The sequence below is a fragment of the Melanerpes formicivorus genome, unplaced genomic scaffold, assembly GCF_026170545.1.
Source record: "Melanerpes formicivorus ecotype bairdi unplaced genomic scaffold, bMelFor1.0.p_v2 SCAF_13, whole genome shotgun sequence".
In the NCBI taxonomy this organism is placed as follows: Eukaryota; Metazoa; Chordata; class Aves; order Piciformes; family Picidae; genus Melanerpes; species Melanerpes formicivorus.
The window spans coordinates 3,181,821-3,200,014 of record NW_027142365.1 but is presented as its reverse complement, the minus strand read 5'-3'; the positions used below and the strand labels follow the sequence as shown (position 1 = coordinate 3,200,014).

The 18,194-nt window shown below is 43.5% G+C and overlaps 1 protein-coding gene across 6 annotated transcripts in view; it reads left to right on the top strand.

Moving 5' to 3' along the window:
- NKTR (natural killer cell triggering receptor) overlaps positions 1-18,194 on the top strand; it is a 51,843-nt gene that overhangs the window by 3,612 nt on the left and 30,037 nt on the right. For 5 of the 6 annotated variants that reach the window (XM_068145892.1, XM_068145891.1, XM_068145890.1 and 2 more), the window contains exons 3-6: positions 8,229-8,303; positions 13,749-13,856; positions 14,798-14,842; positions 16,603-16,690. In XM_068145892.1, the coding sequence (XP_068001993.1) occupies positions 8,229-8,303; positions 13,749-13,856; positions 14,798-14,842; positions 16,603-16,690 (316 nt within the window). Of the gene's footprint in view, positions 1-8,228; positions 8,304-13,748; positions 13,857-14,797; positions 14,843-15,157; positions 15,186-16,602; positions 16,691-18,194 lie in introns of those variants that run through there. The other variant, XM_068145893.1, reaches the window with a different exon arrangement.

Below are 18,194 nucleotides of genomic sequence, written 5' to 3'. Positions count from 1 at the left end.
CCTTTATGCATTGTAAAGTGTCTTCTATTTACTTATTTATGCTTTGTTTCATTCTTAGTCACAGAAGAATTTTCCCTCTCTACTTTCTTTTTTTTTTTCCTTCCTGTCCTCTGTTATTGTTCACTTTTTAATTCCACTTCAGTTACTTTCCTTCCTGGGGTATGTATTTTATCAGTCAGTTCTTTCATTACTTATCTCCTTTTAGTCACTTCTGGTAAAAGTTTGATGTCTTTCCATCTGAAAATAAGGAAAAACTTATTTCCTGTGGGGGTGCTGGAGCTCTGGACTGGGCTTTCCAGAGGTTGTAGCATCTCCTTTCTCTGGAGAGATTCCAAACCCACCTGGACATTGTGGTCCCAGGCCACCTGCTGTGGGTGACCCTGCTTTAGCAGAGGGGTTGGACTGGATGCTCTCCAGAGGTCCCCACCAATCCCCACCATTTCCTTATTCTGTATATTTTGGGATTTCAGCTCTATGAATGTGTGAAATAAGCTCCACTGCAGAAGTCCTTGTGGTCTTCATGAGTAGAAGCAAGGAGGTCTTAAGGGTTTTTTGTTACACTTCTTGAAGACAAACACTGTCCTCAACTGGATTCCCATTAACTTTCAGCCCTTTGAAGACAAAAAGCTGTGGGTTGGCAGAAATCAGATCAGCACTTTGATTCTGTCCTTGAACTGATTGACACTCCAGTGCAGTACAACAGGAGCCAAGGGGCTGTGCTCTGTGGGGAAGCTCTAAGCAGAGGGTGTGAGGGAGATAAGTTACAGATAGTTTCAAGGGGAACTGGTTTAATAAAAACTGCAATTCATTCATTGCATAGAATTGTTGTTGTCAGTTGTGGTGGTGAGAGAAGGCCTAGCTCTCCCTCTCCCACAAAGAAAGAACCCACAGCTAGCTCAGTTGGAGGAGCAAAGCTATATGCTGTATTTACAAGCAAGATGAAATGCAGGTTAATATATACACAATATATACAGTATTAACAATATATACAGAAATACACAGCAAAGAAAGTAATATAGAACAAAACTTCCTCCTCTGGACAGAGGAGGGTTCCCCTCCTGTACCCCCTCTCTCCCCCTACCTCATTTTTTTCCCAAAAAGGGCTAGGGAGAGAGAAAAGCTAATTAATAAGGATGAAACTTTTGTTAGGCCTCAAAGTGCATCCAGGGATTAGTCCTCTTCTCTGTTATCCAAGGTCATTCCAGCTAGTTGCTCAGAAGCAGACAGGCTGGAAAGGCAGAACAGACTGGAACAGAGTGAGACTCAAATTTCACCTATCTACCAAGGAAATTCATTTAGGATATCAATGTTTTAATTTTAATACCAAAACATTGAGCCAGAGTGTCCCAGCACTGTCCCTTTCTTACAGGCACAGCCTAAAACAGTCACATCAGTGCACAGTGAAACATCCTGAAGACTTACCTTGAGGTCTAGAGCAAATTGGAAGAACAAACTGATCAGCCTCTGCTGTTAGAAGACAGTGTGTAGTCTCTCACTTGCAGTTCTCTGTGAAACTGAGATGTTTGCTTTTGTGGAGACCACAGAAGGCTGGAGTGGAGGGACCTTCAGGTAGTGTTTAGAATCATAGAATCACTTAGGTTGGAAAAGACCTTCAAGATCATCAGCTGTTAACTCAGCACAGTAAAGTCCACCACTATGGTTAGTTCCTCAGCATCCACCACATCTACCTGTCTTTAAATCTCTTCAAAGATTTACCACTCTGTTCCAGAGCTTGGCAATCCTTCTGGGGAAGAAATCTCTTCTTAATTCACACCCTAAACTTCTCCTGGCACAACTTGTTTCTTCTTGTCTTATCACTTGTTACTTGGGAGAAGAGACAGACTCCCCCCCACGTGGCTACAAACGTCCTTTCAGGCAGTTGTAGAGACTGAGAAGGTGTCCCCTGAGCCTTGTTTCTTCAGGCTGGAGCTGTTCAACTCCACTTCCCTCAGCTGCACCTTACAGAACTTGTGCTCTACACCCCTAGATTTGTGGAAGATGGGGCTTAGTAGAGAGCTGGGAGGAGAAGTTTATGGAGGGTTTCCATGCAAAGAGTGTAAGGTGGGGTGGGGAAGCATTGACAAAGTGTCAGTGTTTCAAGACTTCATGGACAGAGCTCGAGAGAACTGAGACTTCTGTTGTTTTAACTGGTGTTTTAAAGAAAATCTGTTCTTTTTCCACAGGAAGCATTTTTTTTATTGTGACAACTGTAGTCATAGTTCCACTTCAAAGCAGGCTTTTTAAACTGGTGCTCCCACATTTAGAGATAAATAAATTAATGCCATTAAAATGTGGTCATTTTAGTGAGCTGCTGTTTAAACTTGTGTGCAAGTCTGTCTAAGCTTTTGGGCCTCTTGCAGATGTCTGACCTTGGGCTGTAAGGGAGGTGGGTCAGTTTTAATGGTTGTAATCTCTGCTTTCTCCTTCAGCAGGAGCTTCCTGCTGCTAACACTGGGAAAAGTGCTGCAGTACCTCCTTGGTTTCACTGTGGTTGGAAAAGACATTCAAGATCATCAAGTCCAACCATTATCTAACTCTCCCAGGGCCACTACTACACCATGTCCTTGAGCACCTCATCTAGTTTAAGACACCAGGAAAAGACAAACCCAGTATATTTAAATTCCTTTTTGAATAACCAGGTTTATCTTGGAAGTGTCTATCTGGAATTGTTACTTCTATAGCCTAAACATGACGTTATCTAGCAAAATGGTTTGTTTCCTATGGAAAACACAGTCAAGCAATGTGGTTTGGCTCCTGAGGTGGTTTCTAAGAAGCTAAGCAGCTAAATTGGGTGAAGTCATTTGATAAACATTGGAAATCAATGATCATTTTAATAAACTGCTAGCAGGAGCCCTCATTACAATACAGCATTGGTATTCCTACATGGAATTTTTACCACTTCATTTGAATCAAGTACTAGTTCTTCCTGAGCCGAAAAATAGATCAGAGGTTCAAAAATAAAACTAAAGGAGAAATGTTAATCTTTCAAATTGAAAATAGAGTTCTGAAATGGGATTTTTTTTTCCTTCATCATTATGTCTCCTGTCTCTGTAATTGGTGTAGCTCATTAGCTACAGATAGCACTTTATGAAAGCAAACTTCAAAACATCTTAGACTTTATGCGTGCATCACTTACTCTAAGTAATTATCAGTAGTGTAAATACTTCTTTCATCACTCCCATTTCTATCAAAAAATATCTTTCAGCAATAAATTGAAAGCCTGCTAGCAGATAGGAAAGCTTTATCAAAGAAGCCTTTTACCAGGGACAAGCAAATGCAGACTAATGGTTGGTTATTTCTGTGGTGTGTTCCAGCACACAAAGTGCTGTCGTGCACTGCAAGACCTACACTGTTGTTTCAGATGAACACATCTTCATAGCCATGAACTTAAGAGAATCACAACATAAAGTTAAAATTACAGAAATGTCCTGCATACTGATGCATTAAAACAAAGATTTTAATGGGTTTTGTGACTTCCTTGTGATACTCAAATATTTCAGCTTAGCTGAGGATTTTGTTGTTTAAAATCCCAGCTTTTTTTTGCTTTAGGCTGGAAGTGAGGTGTCCCTCCAGACTCATTGCTTGGGTACAGCCACCAGTGTCCCTCCAGACTCATTGCTTGGGTACAGCCCCCTGTGTCCCTCCAGACTCATTGCTTGGGTACAGCCACCTGTGTCCCTCCAGACTCATTGCTTGGGTACAGCCACCTGAGGAATCTGGGTGGGTTTGTGAGCAGACTTCACACAGAACCACAGAATGTTGGGGGTTGGAAGGCACCTTCAGAGATTGAGTCCAACCCTCCCTGCAAAAGCAGGATCACCCAGAGCAGGTCACACAGGAACGCATCCAGACAGGTTTTGAAAGACTCCAGAGGAGGAGACTCACCTGCTTGAATAATTCTTCTTCGCAATGGCTTGTTTGTCTTTCAATTTACTATTCAAGCAGAAAGCTTGTCCCCTAAGCAGGGAACCTTTGTAGCAGGGAAATGAAGCTGGAGGCATGTATTGTAAATTTCCTTCGTAATGTGAAGGTGGATCATGTCAGAGGAGAGAGGTGTCTAAAGCTGAGGAAACTAGTAGCATCTCAAATGTGTTTATTTTAGTCTGTGTTAAGTTAACATATACCTCAGCTCCAAGTTCAAGATGAGATATTTCCTGCCTTTTTTTTTTTGAGGGAAGAGGTGAGAGAAAGATTTGTAGGCCCTAAGCATACTTTTAATACAGAATTAAATTATTATTATTATTATTAACAGCTGTTACTTGGCTGACCAGGATGTGAAAATGTGTTTGATCTTTCTCTGTCATGCTTAATTGCCTGTCAGTGGAAAACAGCCTTTCAGTGATACTGGTGTTCATGCAGTTTAGGTAAAATACAGACAGTAACCCACCAGATGGGTCCACAGTATGTGGTTTGTGTCTTGTAAGCACATGGCAGTGTTTTATATAGTTGGCTATAACAGGGTGAGCAGTGCTTGATGGAGGAGAGAGCTTTTAAAGTGGGTCGTTCAGTATGGGACATGTGCATTCCAGTTTGGAGGAGTTGAAAGGCATGAGAAGCTGGCAGACTCTGGTGAAATACACTATTGAAATCATGATACCTTCATTCTGAATGGTTTCTCTCATGTTCTGCCTTGAAATCTTCAAGAAGTTAAGATGCCCTTCTTCCACCAGAAGACAGGAGTTGTGTGTGCTGCTTAAGGTGGACCTGGGATGCATTAAGGAGAGTGTGGCCAACAGGCTGGGGGAGGTTCTTCTCCCACTCTGTTCCACCCTAATGAGACTACACCTGAAGTACTCTGTCCAGTTCTGGACTCTCCAGTTCAAGATGAACAAAGAATTACTGGAGAGAATCCAGCAGAGGCTACAAAGCTGATGAGGGGCCTGCAGTATCTCTGTGAGGGGGGGAAAGGCAGAGACACTTGGAGCTGTTTAGCCTGGAGAAGAGCAGCCTGAGAGATCTTCTCAGTGCTCAGCAAGAGCTAAAGGGTCTGGGGCAAGAGGGTGGGGCCAGACTCCTTTCAGTGATACCCAGCGATAGGACAAGGGGTAACAAGTACAAACTACAACACAGAAAGTTCCACCTAAGCTTGAGGAGAAATGTCTTTTCTTTGAGAGTGCTGGTGCCCTGGCCCAGGCCACCCAGAGAATTTGTGGAGTCTCCTTCTCTGGAAAGATTCCAAACCCACCTGGACATTGTGAAGCTGTGTAACCTGCTGTGGGTGACCCTGCTTTAGCAGAGGGATTGGACTGAAGGGTCTCCAGAGGTCCCAAACCCACCAGGCTGTGGTTCTGTTCAGGAGTGTGGTGGAATTTGTCTGTGGAATAGGGACTTGGAACCAGAAGGCTTCTGCAGTTTAGGTCTGAGGGCAAAGATCCTTTCTGGAGCCTGTGGACAGTAACACCTGTAAGTTGTCTGGCAGCTGTCACCTTGGTATATGAGCAGCTCATCTTTGTTTCTGTCCCTTGAGTAGAATGGGGATAGTGACAACATCTTCTCTGAAGGACATCATGTGCTATTTCACACAGTGAGTGCCAGAGGAGATCTCTAGGTGCCTTTCCAAAGCACTCAGGCACCGTGCAAGCGGAGGAATGGATTTCTACTGTCCTGAATTGCTGCTCTTGTAATGAAAATGGCTAACTCTGTCACAAAACTCCCTTCTCTATTGTGTTCTCTGTACAAATCCTCAATCCACACAGCTTATAATGGTTTCTTCACTTCCAAACAAGCTGCCTTTTCATCACAGTACTTACAGCTCACGCTGTTTAATGTGGGGTCTTTGCATATTTGCTGTTTCTTCATCCTTTGGAGATTGTCCCTATGCCTTTTCTTTATAGATGTTCCTGCTGTCATGCCAAATGCTCAGAGAACATTCTTACTGCAGTTAACGAACTGCAGACATTGCAACACTTGAAAGCATCTTGAAGTTTTAGCTGAGAGTACAAAACAGAAGTGGTTTCTGTGTTTCTTGTTTTTCCTTTTCTCCCTTTTATGAACCAACCATTCACCTAGTTGCCATTTTTATGTGTTTGGACAAAGTCCTAAAATTTAACGGAGTTTTTCTTGGTGATGAAGTATTGAATAAAATAGATTTGAACTTTCCTTTAATAAAAGGAAGAATTAAAAAGTACTTCCTGGAGTAATTAGTTTTAAGTTGGATTTGACATCTTACCTGTTTGCACCACTAGAGGGTAGTGCTCATTGACAGATTATTACTGCTCTCCTTGGAATGCTGGCCAACTGTGGCTTCTGTGGCTTATTTCTCTGTTATTTCCACCAAGCTAGCTTTTTCTTAGCTAATGATATTTTATTTTAAGGAGTTCGTACGTGTGGGAGATTCTTGGTGGCGGTTTTGTTGCTTTGGATTTATTTCAAGACTTGAGAGAACTGGGGCTGTTCCATCTTTGAGAAGAGAAGGCTGAGGAGGGATCTGATCAACGTCTATAAATACCTGAGGGATGGGTGTCGAGAGCATAGAATCATAGAATCAATAAGGTTGGAAAAGACCTCAAAGATCATCAAGTCCAACTTGTCACTCAACACCTCATGACAACTAAACCATGGCTTCAAGTGCCATGTCTAGTCTCCTCTTGAACACCTCCAGGGACAGTGACTCCACCACCTCCCTGGGCAGCACATTCCCATGGCTAACAACTCTCTCAGTGAAGAACTTTCTCCTCACCGCCAGCCTAAAATTCCCCTGGCACAGCTTGAGACTGTGTCCTCTTGTTCTGGTGCTATTTGTCTGGGAAAAGAGACCAACCCTCACCTGGCTACAATCTCCCTTCAGGTATTTGTAGACAGCAAGAAGGTCTCCCCTGAGCCTCCTCTTCTCCAGGCTAAACAATCCCAGTTCTCTTGGCCTCTTCTCATAGGGCTTGTGCTTGAGGCCTCTTACAGCTTTGTTGCCCTTCTCTGGACACATTCAAAAGTCTCAGTTCTCTTTGAGAGGAGGAGGTTGAGAAGGGATCTGATCAATGTCTATAAATACCTGAGGGATGGGTGTCAAGGTGAAGGTGCCAGTCTCTTTTCGGTGGTGTCCCATTGTAGGACAAGGAATAAAGGGTACAAGCTGGAACACAGGAGATTCACTTCACTACAAGGAGACACTTCTTTGCAGTGAAGGTGATGGAGCACTGGAAAAGGCTGCTCAGGGAGATTGTGGAGTCTCCTTCTCTCTGAACACTTTCAAAACCTGCCTGGATTTGTTCCTGTGCCACTGTGCACTAGGTGATCCCGCATTGGCAGCAGGGTTGGACTTGATCCCTGGAGGTCCCTTCTAACCCCCAACGTTCTGTGATATGCCATCATCTTGGAAAGTCAAGCAGAAAATGTGAATCAGTTCTAGAATTTTTCTAAAGTGAAGGTTTGGTTTTTTTCTGTATTAAACCACTTTCCATCAGTATTGTAAGGTTTCTAAGGTATGCAATGTAGCTACCACTGTGGAGGTAGCTGTACTCGGAATGAGACTTGCTCTGGGAGACTTTGCACAGGGAGAAAGTAGTGTTTGGTTTGTGGTATCTGGCAAGTGGAGCTTTAGTCCTGAATTGGCTGCTGTTGTGTTGCCCTCATTTCATCTTTCCCATTTGCTGCTTCTCTGTTTTGTTTGCTTGTTTTTAACTGAAGGATTTCAGCCCCAGATTGCCAGTGTGTCTGTAATCCTTCACACGCTGTTGGGACTAATTGAGTTGGAATTTTTAGGTGATGATCACAGGGAAAACTGTGGAAATGTAATTAAGTGATGAATGTATTTGTCTGTGGTACCTGGGGGAGAGGATTCCTCCAGCTCTCTGAGGACTTGTATTTCTGGCAAATGGCTGTCTTTTTCAAAACAGAAATGAATTGACAGGATAAAGGAAATCCATTTGGCTTTCCAGGTTGAAATCAAAGTGGAATCAGCAGGGGTTTTTAATACATTAGATGTAACAATATTGCTTAATCTTAGCTCATTCATTTTTATTATCATTTCAGTATTGTTCTTCTCTGCCACTTTTTAAAACATGTAGATATTTGAGATTTTAAATTGTTTTTGGGGTGCTCTGCTTGGTAAAGTTTTCTCAGGAAATTGTATTTCCAAACCATTCTGATTTATTTGTACCTAGCTTTTCTTGTGTGGTAGCATGGGTTAGGTTGGAAAAGATCATTAAGATCATTGAATGAGCATTTAAGATGAGTGAATAAAGAATTCTAAGCCTCTTGATTTTAATTATTTATTCATTTTTCTCTTCTAGTTGGCAGAATTATGTTTCAGCTCTTCTCTGATATATGTCCAAAGACTTGTAAAAACTTCCTTTGCTTGTGCTCAGGTAAGCAACCTGCTCATGGTTAAGATTTTTGTTAAATGTTTCCTGCAATTATTATTTCTGTAATTAGAAACCACAGAAGAATAAGAGTGTTGATCTCTTCATTTTTTGTGCTGGAAACAAAGCTGAGATTTGTGAGCACTGAGGAGGATTTGAATAATGCATAGCAGGAAGTAGTGTGAAATTCTCTAACTGGGGCTGAGTGAGAGCTGTGGAGGTAATACATAATTACACAATGCAGAACTCTGAATTTGTGGAACAAAAACGTTTATTTGCACTTATTTTTGTCCCTGCTGTGGGGCTCCTGTAGGTAGAAATGATTGACAAGGCTGAAGCTGGTGGAATTACTGATTGCTCGAGTCGCACAAATGTGATAAAGACAAGCAGTTCCTTAGGATTTATCAGGGCTTTAGGATTTATCAGGAGAGACATTTAAGCATTAATGTCCCTGCACAGTCCAATGGTGACATTTTATGTGGTGTCCCAAATCAAACTTTGAATATAAATTTTATTTTTCCTCTTACCTAAAGTGTTGATGGTATATAATAAAATGGGAGTGCATTTCAGGTGTGTAGAAGTGTTGCACAGGGATCACAGGATAGGAGCATCAATAAAAGCTTAGATAAACAAGATAAAACCTTCTCATTTATAGCTAAATGAAGGACTAAAAGGGAATGTGGTGTTTCCTTAGAAACCCTGGGCTTGTTTGGTGGAAAGCAGGAGAGGAGATCTGTGAAAGGAGATTCTTCACAGGGAGGGTCATTCATCATTGGAATCATAGTATCAGTCAGGGTTGGAAGGGACCACAAGGATCCTCTAGTTCCAACCCCCCTGCCATGGGCAGGGACACCCCACACTAGGTCAGTCTGGCCAGAGCCTCATCCAGCCTGGCCTTAAACACCTCCAGGGACAGGGCCTCAACCACCTTCCTGGACAACCCATTCCAGGGCTTCACCACTCTCATGGGGAAGAACTTCCTCTTCACCTCCAGCCTGAATCTCCCCACCTCCAGCTTCATTCCATTCCCCCTAGTCCTATCGCTACCTGAGATCCTGAGAAGTCCCTCCCCAGCCTTCCTGTAGGCCCCCTTCAGATACTGGAAGGCCACAATGAGGTCACCTCAGAATGTGCTGCCCAGGGAGGTGGTGGAGTCACCATCCCTGGAGGTGTTCAGGAGGGGATTGGACGTGGCACTTGGTGCTATGGTTTAGTCATGAGGTCTGTGGTGACAGGTTGGACGTGATGATCTTCGAGGTCTCTTCCAACCTTGGTGATACTGTGAGACTGAAATCAGAGGGGCAGCACTGGCAAAAGAATGTCTGGGTATAGCATAGAAAACCTCCAATCTGTTTTTCCAGGTAGGACTTAACTTTCTAAAAGTGGTTTCTAATGGTTTGAAATGTAAGGGTAGTAGTAAGGCTTTGGAGTCTTTCTGATGTGCACTGCTCCTCAGGGATTTTTTTGCTGTAAGTTGCAGATTATTCTTGATGAGGTTATTTTAGGAATTGGTGTGTGTTAGTTATGCAAACTGCATGTCTGTTGGTCATCTCCTGGCCTCATATGTGAATGCTCAGTGACTTGCAGTATACCTTGAATTACCTGCTCCAGTGGAGCCTCTGCCTTGTGTGTATGAAATTATCCTTTCAAATTCATTAGAATGCTCCAGCAAAACTTTCCCAGGCAACGTTTTAACATCTGGCCTTAGTGAACTGCTCTTAGATAACTGGTTATGTGAAACAAATTTGATGTCCTTACTCATTAGCTTCCTAAAGTTCATCTTGTCAGAGCTCAAATCCCAGGACGTGATGTCTTCTAGGTAGAGCTCTCCTCCATCTTCACAGAGATTATATGAGCTTGTGGAGGCAACATTAGATATGCTCTTTTCTCTTTTTTTTGAGGTCTGTGTGGTGATGCCCCCTTTTTATTCTACTTTCTGGTTTTCTTTTATCACTTATGCTTATTAAAGAAGTACCTAGAGATGGATTGAAAATGGGACAGGATGGTACAGCTGCCATAGAAAAATGGGAACTCGTTTGAAGTTTATTTTAAGCAGAAGAGATGACAGAAAGTAAGAAGTAAAATGCAGTAACAGACTGAATAAAGTCATGTCTGTTGTATCTCTGAAGGACTGCTTAAATTCTCACAGTAGCTTAGCTAGAAAAATGTTTGCTGATGACACCAGGGTGTGTGGTGCAGCAGACAGGCTGGAGGGAAGGGAGGCCATCCAGAGGGACCTTGACAGGCTGGAGAGGTGGGCACAAGCCAACCTCATGAGCTTCAACAAGACCAAGGGCAGGGTCCTGCATCTGGGTCAAGGCAATCCCAGGCACAAATCCAGGCTGGGCAGTGACTGGCTGGAAAGCAGCCCTGAGGAGAGAGACTTGGGGGTGCTGGTGGAGAAGTTCAACAGGAGCTCTCAGTGTGCACTTGCAGCCCGGAAAGCAAATCAGATCCTGGGCTGCAGCAGGAGAAGTGTGGCCAGCAGGGCAAGGGAGGTGATTCTTCCTCTCTGCTCAGCTCTGCTGAGACCCCACCAAGAGTACTGTGTCCAGTTCTGGAGCCCCTATTGCAAGAGGGATCTGGAGGTGCTGGAAGGTGTCCAGAGAAGGGCCACGAGGGCTGGAGCACCTCTCCTATGAGGACAGACTGAGGGAGTTGGGGCTGTTCAGTCTGGAGAAGAGAAGGCTCCGAGGTGACCTAATTGTGGCCTTCCAGTATCTGAAGGGGGCCCACAAGAAGGCTGGGGAGGGACTGCTCAGGATTTCAGGTAATGATAGGACTAGGGGGAATGGAATGAAGCTGGAGGTGGGGAGATTCAGGCTGGAGGTGAGGAGGAAGTTCTTCCCCATGAGAGTGGTGAAGCCCTGGAATGGGTTGTCCAGGGAGGTGGTTGGGGCCCTGTCCCTGGAGGTGTTTAAGGCCAGGCTGGATGAGGCTCTGGCCAGGCTGATCTAGTGTGGGGTGTCCCTGCCCATGGCAGGGGGGTTGGAACTAGATGATCCTTGTGGTCCCTTCCAACCCTGACTGATACTATGATACTATGTTAGGTGGAGGTAAAGGAAGGAGGATATGCTGGAGATGATGAAGCAAGCAGAAGAAAGAACAACTCTAAAGAAACAACCCAAAAGTCTGACTTGTGTGTTGCATCCTTGTTTGAATTCTGTTGTACAGCCAGCTTGGCAGGTTTCACTGATCTCTTCAGCTGGAACCTGTCTTTAACTGGAAGAATGTTTGAAAATAGGCTTGAAGTTAGGAGGCTGACTGTTAAGACCAGACTCTGAGGGTTAAAAGCTGCCCAAAACATTTGTTTTGTTCTTGCAAATTGTCTTTGCTGCTGCAAACTTGTAGGGTAGAAAAATTATTTGACAGATAGCTTCAAAAATTCACTAATAAGCACATGGTAATTAAATTCTTCTGTGGAGGGAAAAGCACAGAGAGGAATCTGAAGTAACCTAATTTCTTTTGGTGAATTCAATGTTGAAGAGAATTAAGTTATATGACTTGGGAGAAGAGACCAACCTTGCCTGGCTCCAGCCTCCTTTCAGGCAGTTTAGAGAAACAGGAGGTCTCCCCTCAGCTTCCTTTTCTCCAGGTTGAACAACCCCAGTTTCCTCAGCCACTCCTCACAAGATTTGTGCTCTACACCAGTTTATTACCCTCCTTTTGGACACACTCCATATGCAAGGACTTTGCTTCTCTAAGGAGGCATATAGCTGTGTAATAGAGAGGAGATGCTATCCCTTTCTTAACCACACAGTCTACATAATGGAATATCTTAGCAGCAGACTGTGAGTGTTTGTGCCCTGCATACATTCAGCATTCTGCATGCTAGGCCAGTCCATGTGCTTTATCCTTAGAGGTTTGTGGGTACCCACCTGCATTCAGCTGATAAAGTGATGTGTGTCTTCACTTACACTGTTGTGGGCCTCATAGCAGCTTGGTTTGGTCTGTGAACTTCCATTGTGTCATTGTGAAGAGTGGTTTCACTTGACTCAAGACCAGGTGAGATGCCCCAAGGGAAGGACTAGAGACCAGTGTTTGAAATGCAGTGCCCATAATGATGCCTGGCTCTCTCCATAATCTCTGAGGGAAGCCAAGATTGGTTTTGTCAGAAACAGATGGAGGAGGGCAGGGTGATTCTGGCTGTCTTCCTGCAGCCTGACATTGTTGTCAGAAATAGACCTGACTGCTGTGAAGGAATGCTGTCTGCCCCAAGAGCAAGAGGCTCCTTGTGTTTAAATTCAAACACCTGGACTTGCAAACTGCTGTTTGCAGACCCCTCAGTCAGTCCACCTGTTGAAAACCCACAAGCACATCTGCTCTAGGGTGCTTTGTCAGGAGCTTCTCTTCTCATAATCTCAGAGATCATTTGGGGGCACCTAATTCAAAATGCCTCCAACTAGGTTGGCAGTCAGGGTGTTAGTAGGGCATGCAAAGGTTGGTGCCAGCCACTAATGGTGGCCTGGCCCTGTGCATGGATTGGTGAAGATGTGACACATGCTTGGAGTACCTCAATCCCATTTCTCCAAGAATGGATTGCACTGATACTGAGTTGAAGCCTGCTCTGAGTTCAGATTGTCATCCTGGGCATTCAGCTGGTATATCCAGATATACAAATGGTGTGAAAAGGACTCTGCTGTAAGCTTCAGGTAACAAAGCAGTGTGGCTAAAACCATAGAATAGAACAGAATAGACCAGGTTGGAAATAACCTTTGAGATCATCCAGTCCAACCTATCACCCAACACCATCTCATCAACTAAACCGTGGCACCAAGCACCCCATCTAGTCTCTAACACCTCCAGGGATGGTGACTCCACCACCTCCCTGGGCAGCACATCCCAATGGCCAATCACTCTCTCTATGAAGAATTTGTTGCTAACATCCGGCCTAAACCTCCCCGGTGCAGCTTGAGACTGTGTCCTCTTGTTCTGGTGCTGGTTATCTGGCAGAAGAGACCAACCCCCATCTGGCTACAACCTCCCTTCAGGTAGTTGTAAACAGCAAGAAGGTCTCCCCTGAGCCTCCTCCTCTCCAGGCTAAGTGCACTGCTTCCTGGGAGGGAGGAAAGGAATTTTTTTTTAAGCAGAAACAACCTCATTTTCACTTCAGTCACCTTGTAAAGGAATCATTTCTGCTATTAAGGCAGTGAAAAGGCAACAGGTAGGAATGTGTTGTCTTGCAGTTGTGCTATAGAATCATAGAATTGCTAGGGTTGAAAGGGACCTCAAGGATCATCCAGTTCCAGCCCCACTGCCATGGGCAGGGACACCTCTCACTAAATCAGGTTGCTCACAGCCACATCCAGCCTGGCCTTAAAAAACCTCCAGGGATGGGGCTTGTACCCCTCTACCACCTATTCCAATGGCTCTCTTGTATCCATTAGCACTGAGGAGATAAAATGTTCTCCCTGACAATCTGTACATTCTTTTTGTGTAACCTTCTTGCAGGTGAAAAAGGAATTGGCAAAACAACTGGAAAGAAGCTCTGTTACAAAGGCACCACATTCCATCGTGTGGTTAAAAACTTCATGATTCAGGGTGGGGACTTCAGTGAAGGTAAACCACGTTCTTAAACCTGCAATGCTCCAAATGGAATAGAGATGTTGTAACTTGGGCTGTTTCAATGTAACTGTGGAAAATGCCATTGAGATACTACAGAGCCATGAAACTACTCAATTTGCTGGGAAGTGGAGCACGGCTCAGCCGTTTCCTTGCTCTTTTTTTGCCAGTCCAGAATGTTTCAGCTGAACTAATACTTGTTTAGAAGAATGTATTGACATGAAAGAAACAAAACCAACCTTTGCTGGAGGATTACCTCATTAAAGCAATCCAAAGTGTAGCCTTTTAACTGGGTTTGGGGTTGTCTGCAGTAGAGGCAGCACTAGTAACACTCTGTTGATGTGGGGGCCATAATTATTTGGGTAAGTTTATTAAAGTAATAAAGAGCCTAGAAGTATGCAATGGTTAAGGACATTTTCCAGGAGTTTCTTTGTTTCCTGCTCCTCCAGTATCTCTACAACATAATGTTTAACCTGTTGTCCTTCCTTGCAATGCTTGTCCTCACTAAAATGTGTCCTACGCCCTGTCTGCTGAAATCTTGTGCCTGACAAACCGGACAGGTGAGGGAATGTGTTTCGAGAGTCAGGCGGAAGTGAAGAGGTCTTTAAACCCTTAGCTACTTCCTTACCTCACCTGGGGTTTTGTCTTGTTTGCTGCTGTTATTTTTCTGTCTGCTGCTGCCTTAGCAAATACCACTGAGGATTAGCCTTTGGGGCCCTGCTTCAGACTTGCCAGCGTTCAGAGGCACTGAGGCAATCTTCCTTCTCAATATTTGGAGCGTCAAGAGGATAACGCATGGCTGTGGCTTTTAATTTGAGGAGCTTATGCTCTCACACTGGTGGCCAGAGTATCTTGGTTTGTTATGAACTGGTGGAATGTTAATACATCTGTTTTCATAGGTGAAACAAAAGCTCTAATTAGTGCTTTTTAATGCCTAGGTAATGGAAAAGGAGGCGAATCTATTTATGGTGGCTATTTTAACGGTAAGAGGAAATAATGTCTTTGCAGATCCTTTATTCAGCTCTGAGATAAACAAGTCTTGATTCCCAAGCTACTTAATGAAACCAGGTCTACTTATAGATCACCTTTTTGCATGAAACTAATGTTGCATGAGAATCCTTTTTATATGCATGACTTTCAGATAATTTTTTGGGTAATATTTAACTTTTAACTGACAATTAATTAAGGCTAACATTATTGGTTAAACGTGACTTTCAGCATGGAGGTTAGGCAACTTTATTCATGAATAAACTCCTATCTTCCTGCCTAAAACTGTCAACATATTCTTTTGTTTATAGAGAATGTGGTCTTTTGCAAAATGAAAAGGTAAGAGACAAAAGCTCAGTAACACAAATTCAAACTCTGTTCCCTTTTACCCTCCCTAGTAAATATATAGACAACTGATACATCCCTTTGTAGATGGGTATCTGTGTTGCTTGGAGAAATGAAGAGTTCTGTGTCTAACCTTTCTGAGGGTTAATGACTTATTCTGAGAAAGAATCCTGGTATAATTTCCAGCTCTAAACAGTTATTTCTTCTTTTGTTAATGTCCCTTTTCCTCCCCTTCCCTATTCAAGGTTTGTATGCCTACTGTTCCTTTCTAAAAGTGTTTGAAGTTGTTTACATGCTACACAAATTAGTTTGCTTGCAAAGAACTTGTCAATAAATAAATGTACATTTACCTCTTTGGGAAAATCTGTTGTTGGAAGGAAAATGGTGAGTTTATAAAGCATTCCTTTAGAGACATACAATTCTTTCTTGCAAGAAAGCCGGTAGTTACTGTGGTATTGAAATGTTAATAAAGGCACAATATGTGTTTATGTAAGAGCCCCTGGTTCTGTTTGTTTTGTTCTGCCTGCTTAAGTGCATGCCATTAAGTTTGTCTTAAACAGAGACCTAGTTTGGAGTTGGAGAATTACAGCCTTTAGTCAAAAGAAAAGTCTCATATAGGTCCATTTGCTAAGATGTAACCGGGGTTTGCTTCTGAAGGTGGTGAGTGCTAAACATGCAGCTTTGTGGTTTGATATGTAACCTTAGAAGTAATGGGCTCATACACCAAATTTGGCTGGGTTTTGTTTGCAAAATCAACTTCAGATCTAGTTTTATATTTAAGCTGTACAACCAGAAGTCCTCTTGAATTCACTGGAATACAAAATGCATGTTTAGTTGACTCTCAATTAATGTTGTACTTGGCTTGCAGGAAGAACGTGTTCTTTGGTTGCTCAGCCAGGTGTCTGGGTTTTATTTCCCCTTGTGTGTTTTGAGACTTCCAGTTTTGAATGGAGAGGTGGCTGAACATGCCCTACCAGGGAAATGCCTTTGTCCTTAGATCTTTCTGCCTCAGGTGCATGCTGTGTAAATAACAGGATCATGTGTGTTAAACCTTGCTTTAGGATGTCAGTAAATCTGCCTCTCTCCTTGCTCAGAAAACGCTGGATTCAAATCCAGGCCTGTGAGAACCTAATGTTTATTGAAGGCACTACTCATGACTTCATTAGAAATGTTTGGCTTGTGTCTGAAACTTTTTCTTCAAGAAAGAATGTTTTCTGTCTCATAACTGCATCTCCTGTCACTTTTGGAGGGGTTTGTCTCAATGTGATTTTGGGGGCTTCCAACCTGTTGATGTTTCTTCAGCAGCCGCAGCGCTTCTCTTCCTCATAGCGCACCCCTAAGTTGCTAAGAAAATGAGACTCGTGTTCCTCGCCCAGGAAGACTCTGACAAACATGTTTTTTCTTCAAACAGATGAAAACTTTATTCTCAAACATGACAGAGCGTTCCTTTTGTCAATGGCAAACCGAGGGAAACATACCAATGGTTCCCAATTTTTCATGTGAGTAGAAGCAATGCGGCAGTTGAGCTTTTCTTACACAGAGAAGCGCTGTTCATGAGAAAGATGGTATTGCTCAATTGCCTACAGCCATGGGCTGGGTGGGACTGCTAAATTAGCCTACAGTCATGTTCTAGGTGGGATTGCTAAATTTGCCTACAGCCATGGGCTGGGTGGGACTGCTAAATTAACCTACAGTCATGTTCTAGGTGGGATTGGTAAATTGTCTACAGCCATGGGCTGGGTGGGACTGCTAAATTAACCTACAGCCATGTTCTAGGTGGTACTGCTAAATTAGCCTACAGTCATGTTGTAGGTGGTACTGCTAAATTAGCCTACAGTCATGTTCTAGGTGGGATTGCTAAATCAGCCTACAGGCATGTTCTAGGTGGTACTGCTAAATTAGCCTACAGCCATGGGCTAGGTGGGATTGCTAAATTAGCCTACAGCCATGGGCTAGGTGGGATTGCTAAATTAGCCTACAGCCATGGGCTAGGTGGGATTGCTAAATTGTCTACAGCCATGGGCTAGATGGGACTGCTAAATTAGCCTACAGCCATGGGCTAGATGGGATTGCTAAATTAGCCTACAGCCATGGGCTAGATTGGATTGCTAAATTAGCCTACAGCCATGGGCTAGATGGGACTGCTAAATTAGCCTACAGCCATGTTCTAGATGGGATTGCTAAATTAGCCTACAGCCATGGGCTAGGTGGGACTGCTAAATTAGCCTACAGCCATGTTCTAGATGGGATTGCTAAATTAGCCTACAGCCATGGGCTAGGTGGGACTGCTAAATTAGCCTACAGCCATGTTCTAGATGGGATTGCTAAATTAGCCTACAGCCATGGGCTAGGTGGGACTGCTAAATTAGCCTACAGTCATGGGCTAGGTGGGATTGCTAAATTAGACTACAGTCATGTTCTAAGTGATATAGCTAAATTAGCCTGCAGCCATGGTCTCTGCCTTAATTTAGCTAGGGTTGAGTGGGGTTACCTGCAGCTGAAGTTACGAGAGGAGACTTCGGTTAGCCCAATTTGCTTGTGGCATTCATTGGGATCAAAAGCTGGTACTGCATGGATGTTCCTGCTTCACTGCTTTTTACCCTGAACCCAAAAATGGCTCATGCAGTAAGCTCCTGGTGTCCAGGAAATAGGTTCTTTGGCTTTGTGCATGCACCATGTAAATCTGAACAGATCCTCTGCAAGTGGCAGTCTCAGGCATTGTGTGCACAAGGGAATGAGATCTAGAGGTGGTTTGTGTGGGTTTGCATCTGCTCTTGAAAAGATGAGGACTTTTTAGTTCTTTTGGGGCATTTTTTTCAGGTTTTGTTGGGGTTTTTTTTTTGTTTCAGTTGGGGTTTGGTTGGTTTGGGGGTTTTGTTACTTATTTATTTGGTGGGGAGGAGACTGGGAGTTAATTTTTCTTTATTTTTTCTTTGTTTTTTAAAGCATTTTTTGCTCCTGAAATACTTTTCTTCTGTATTGCTACACAGTTCTGTTTACTTG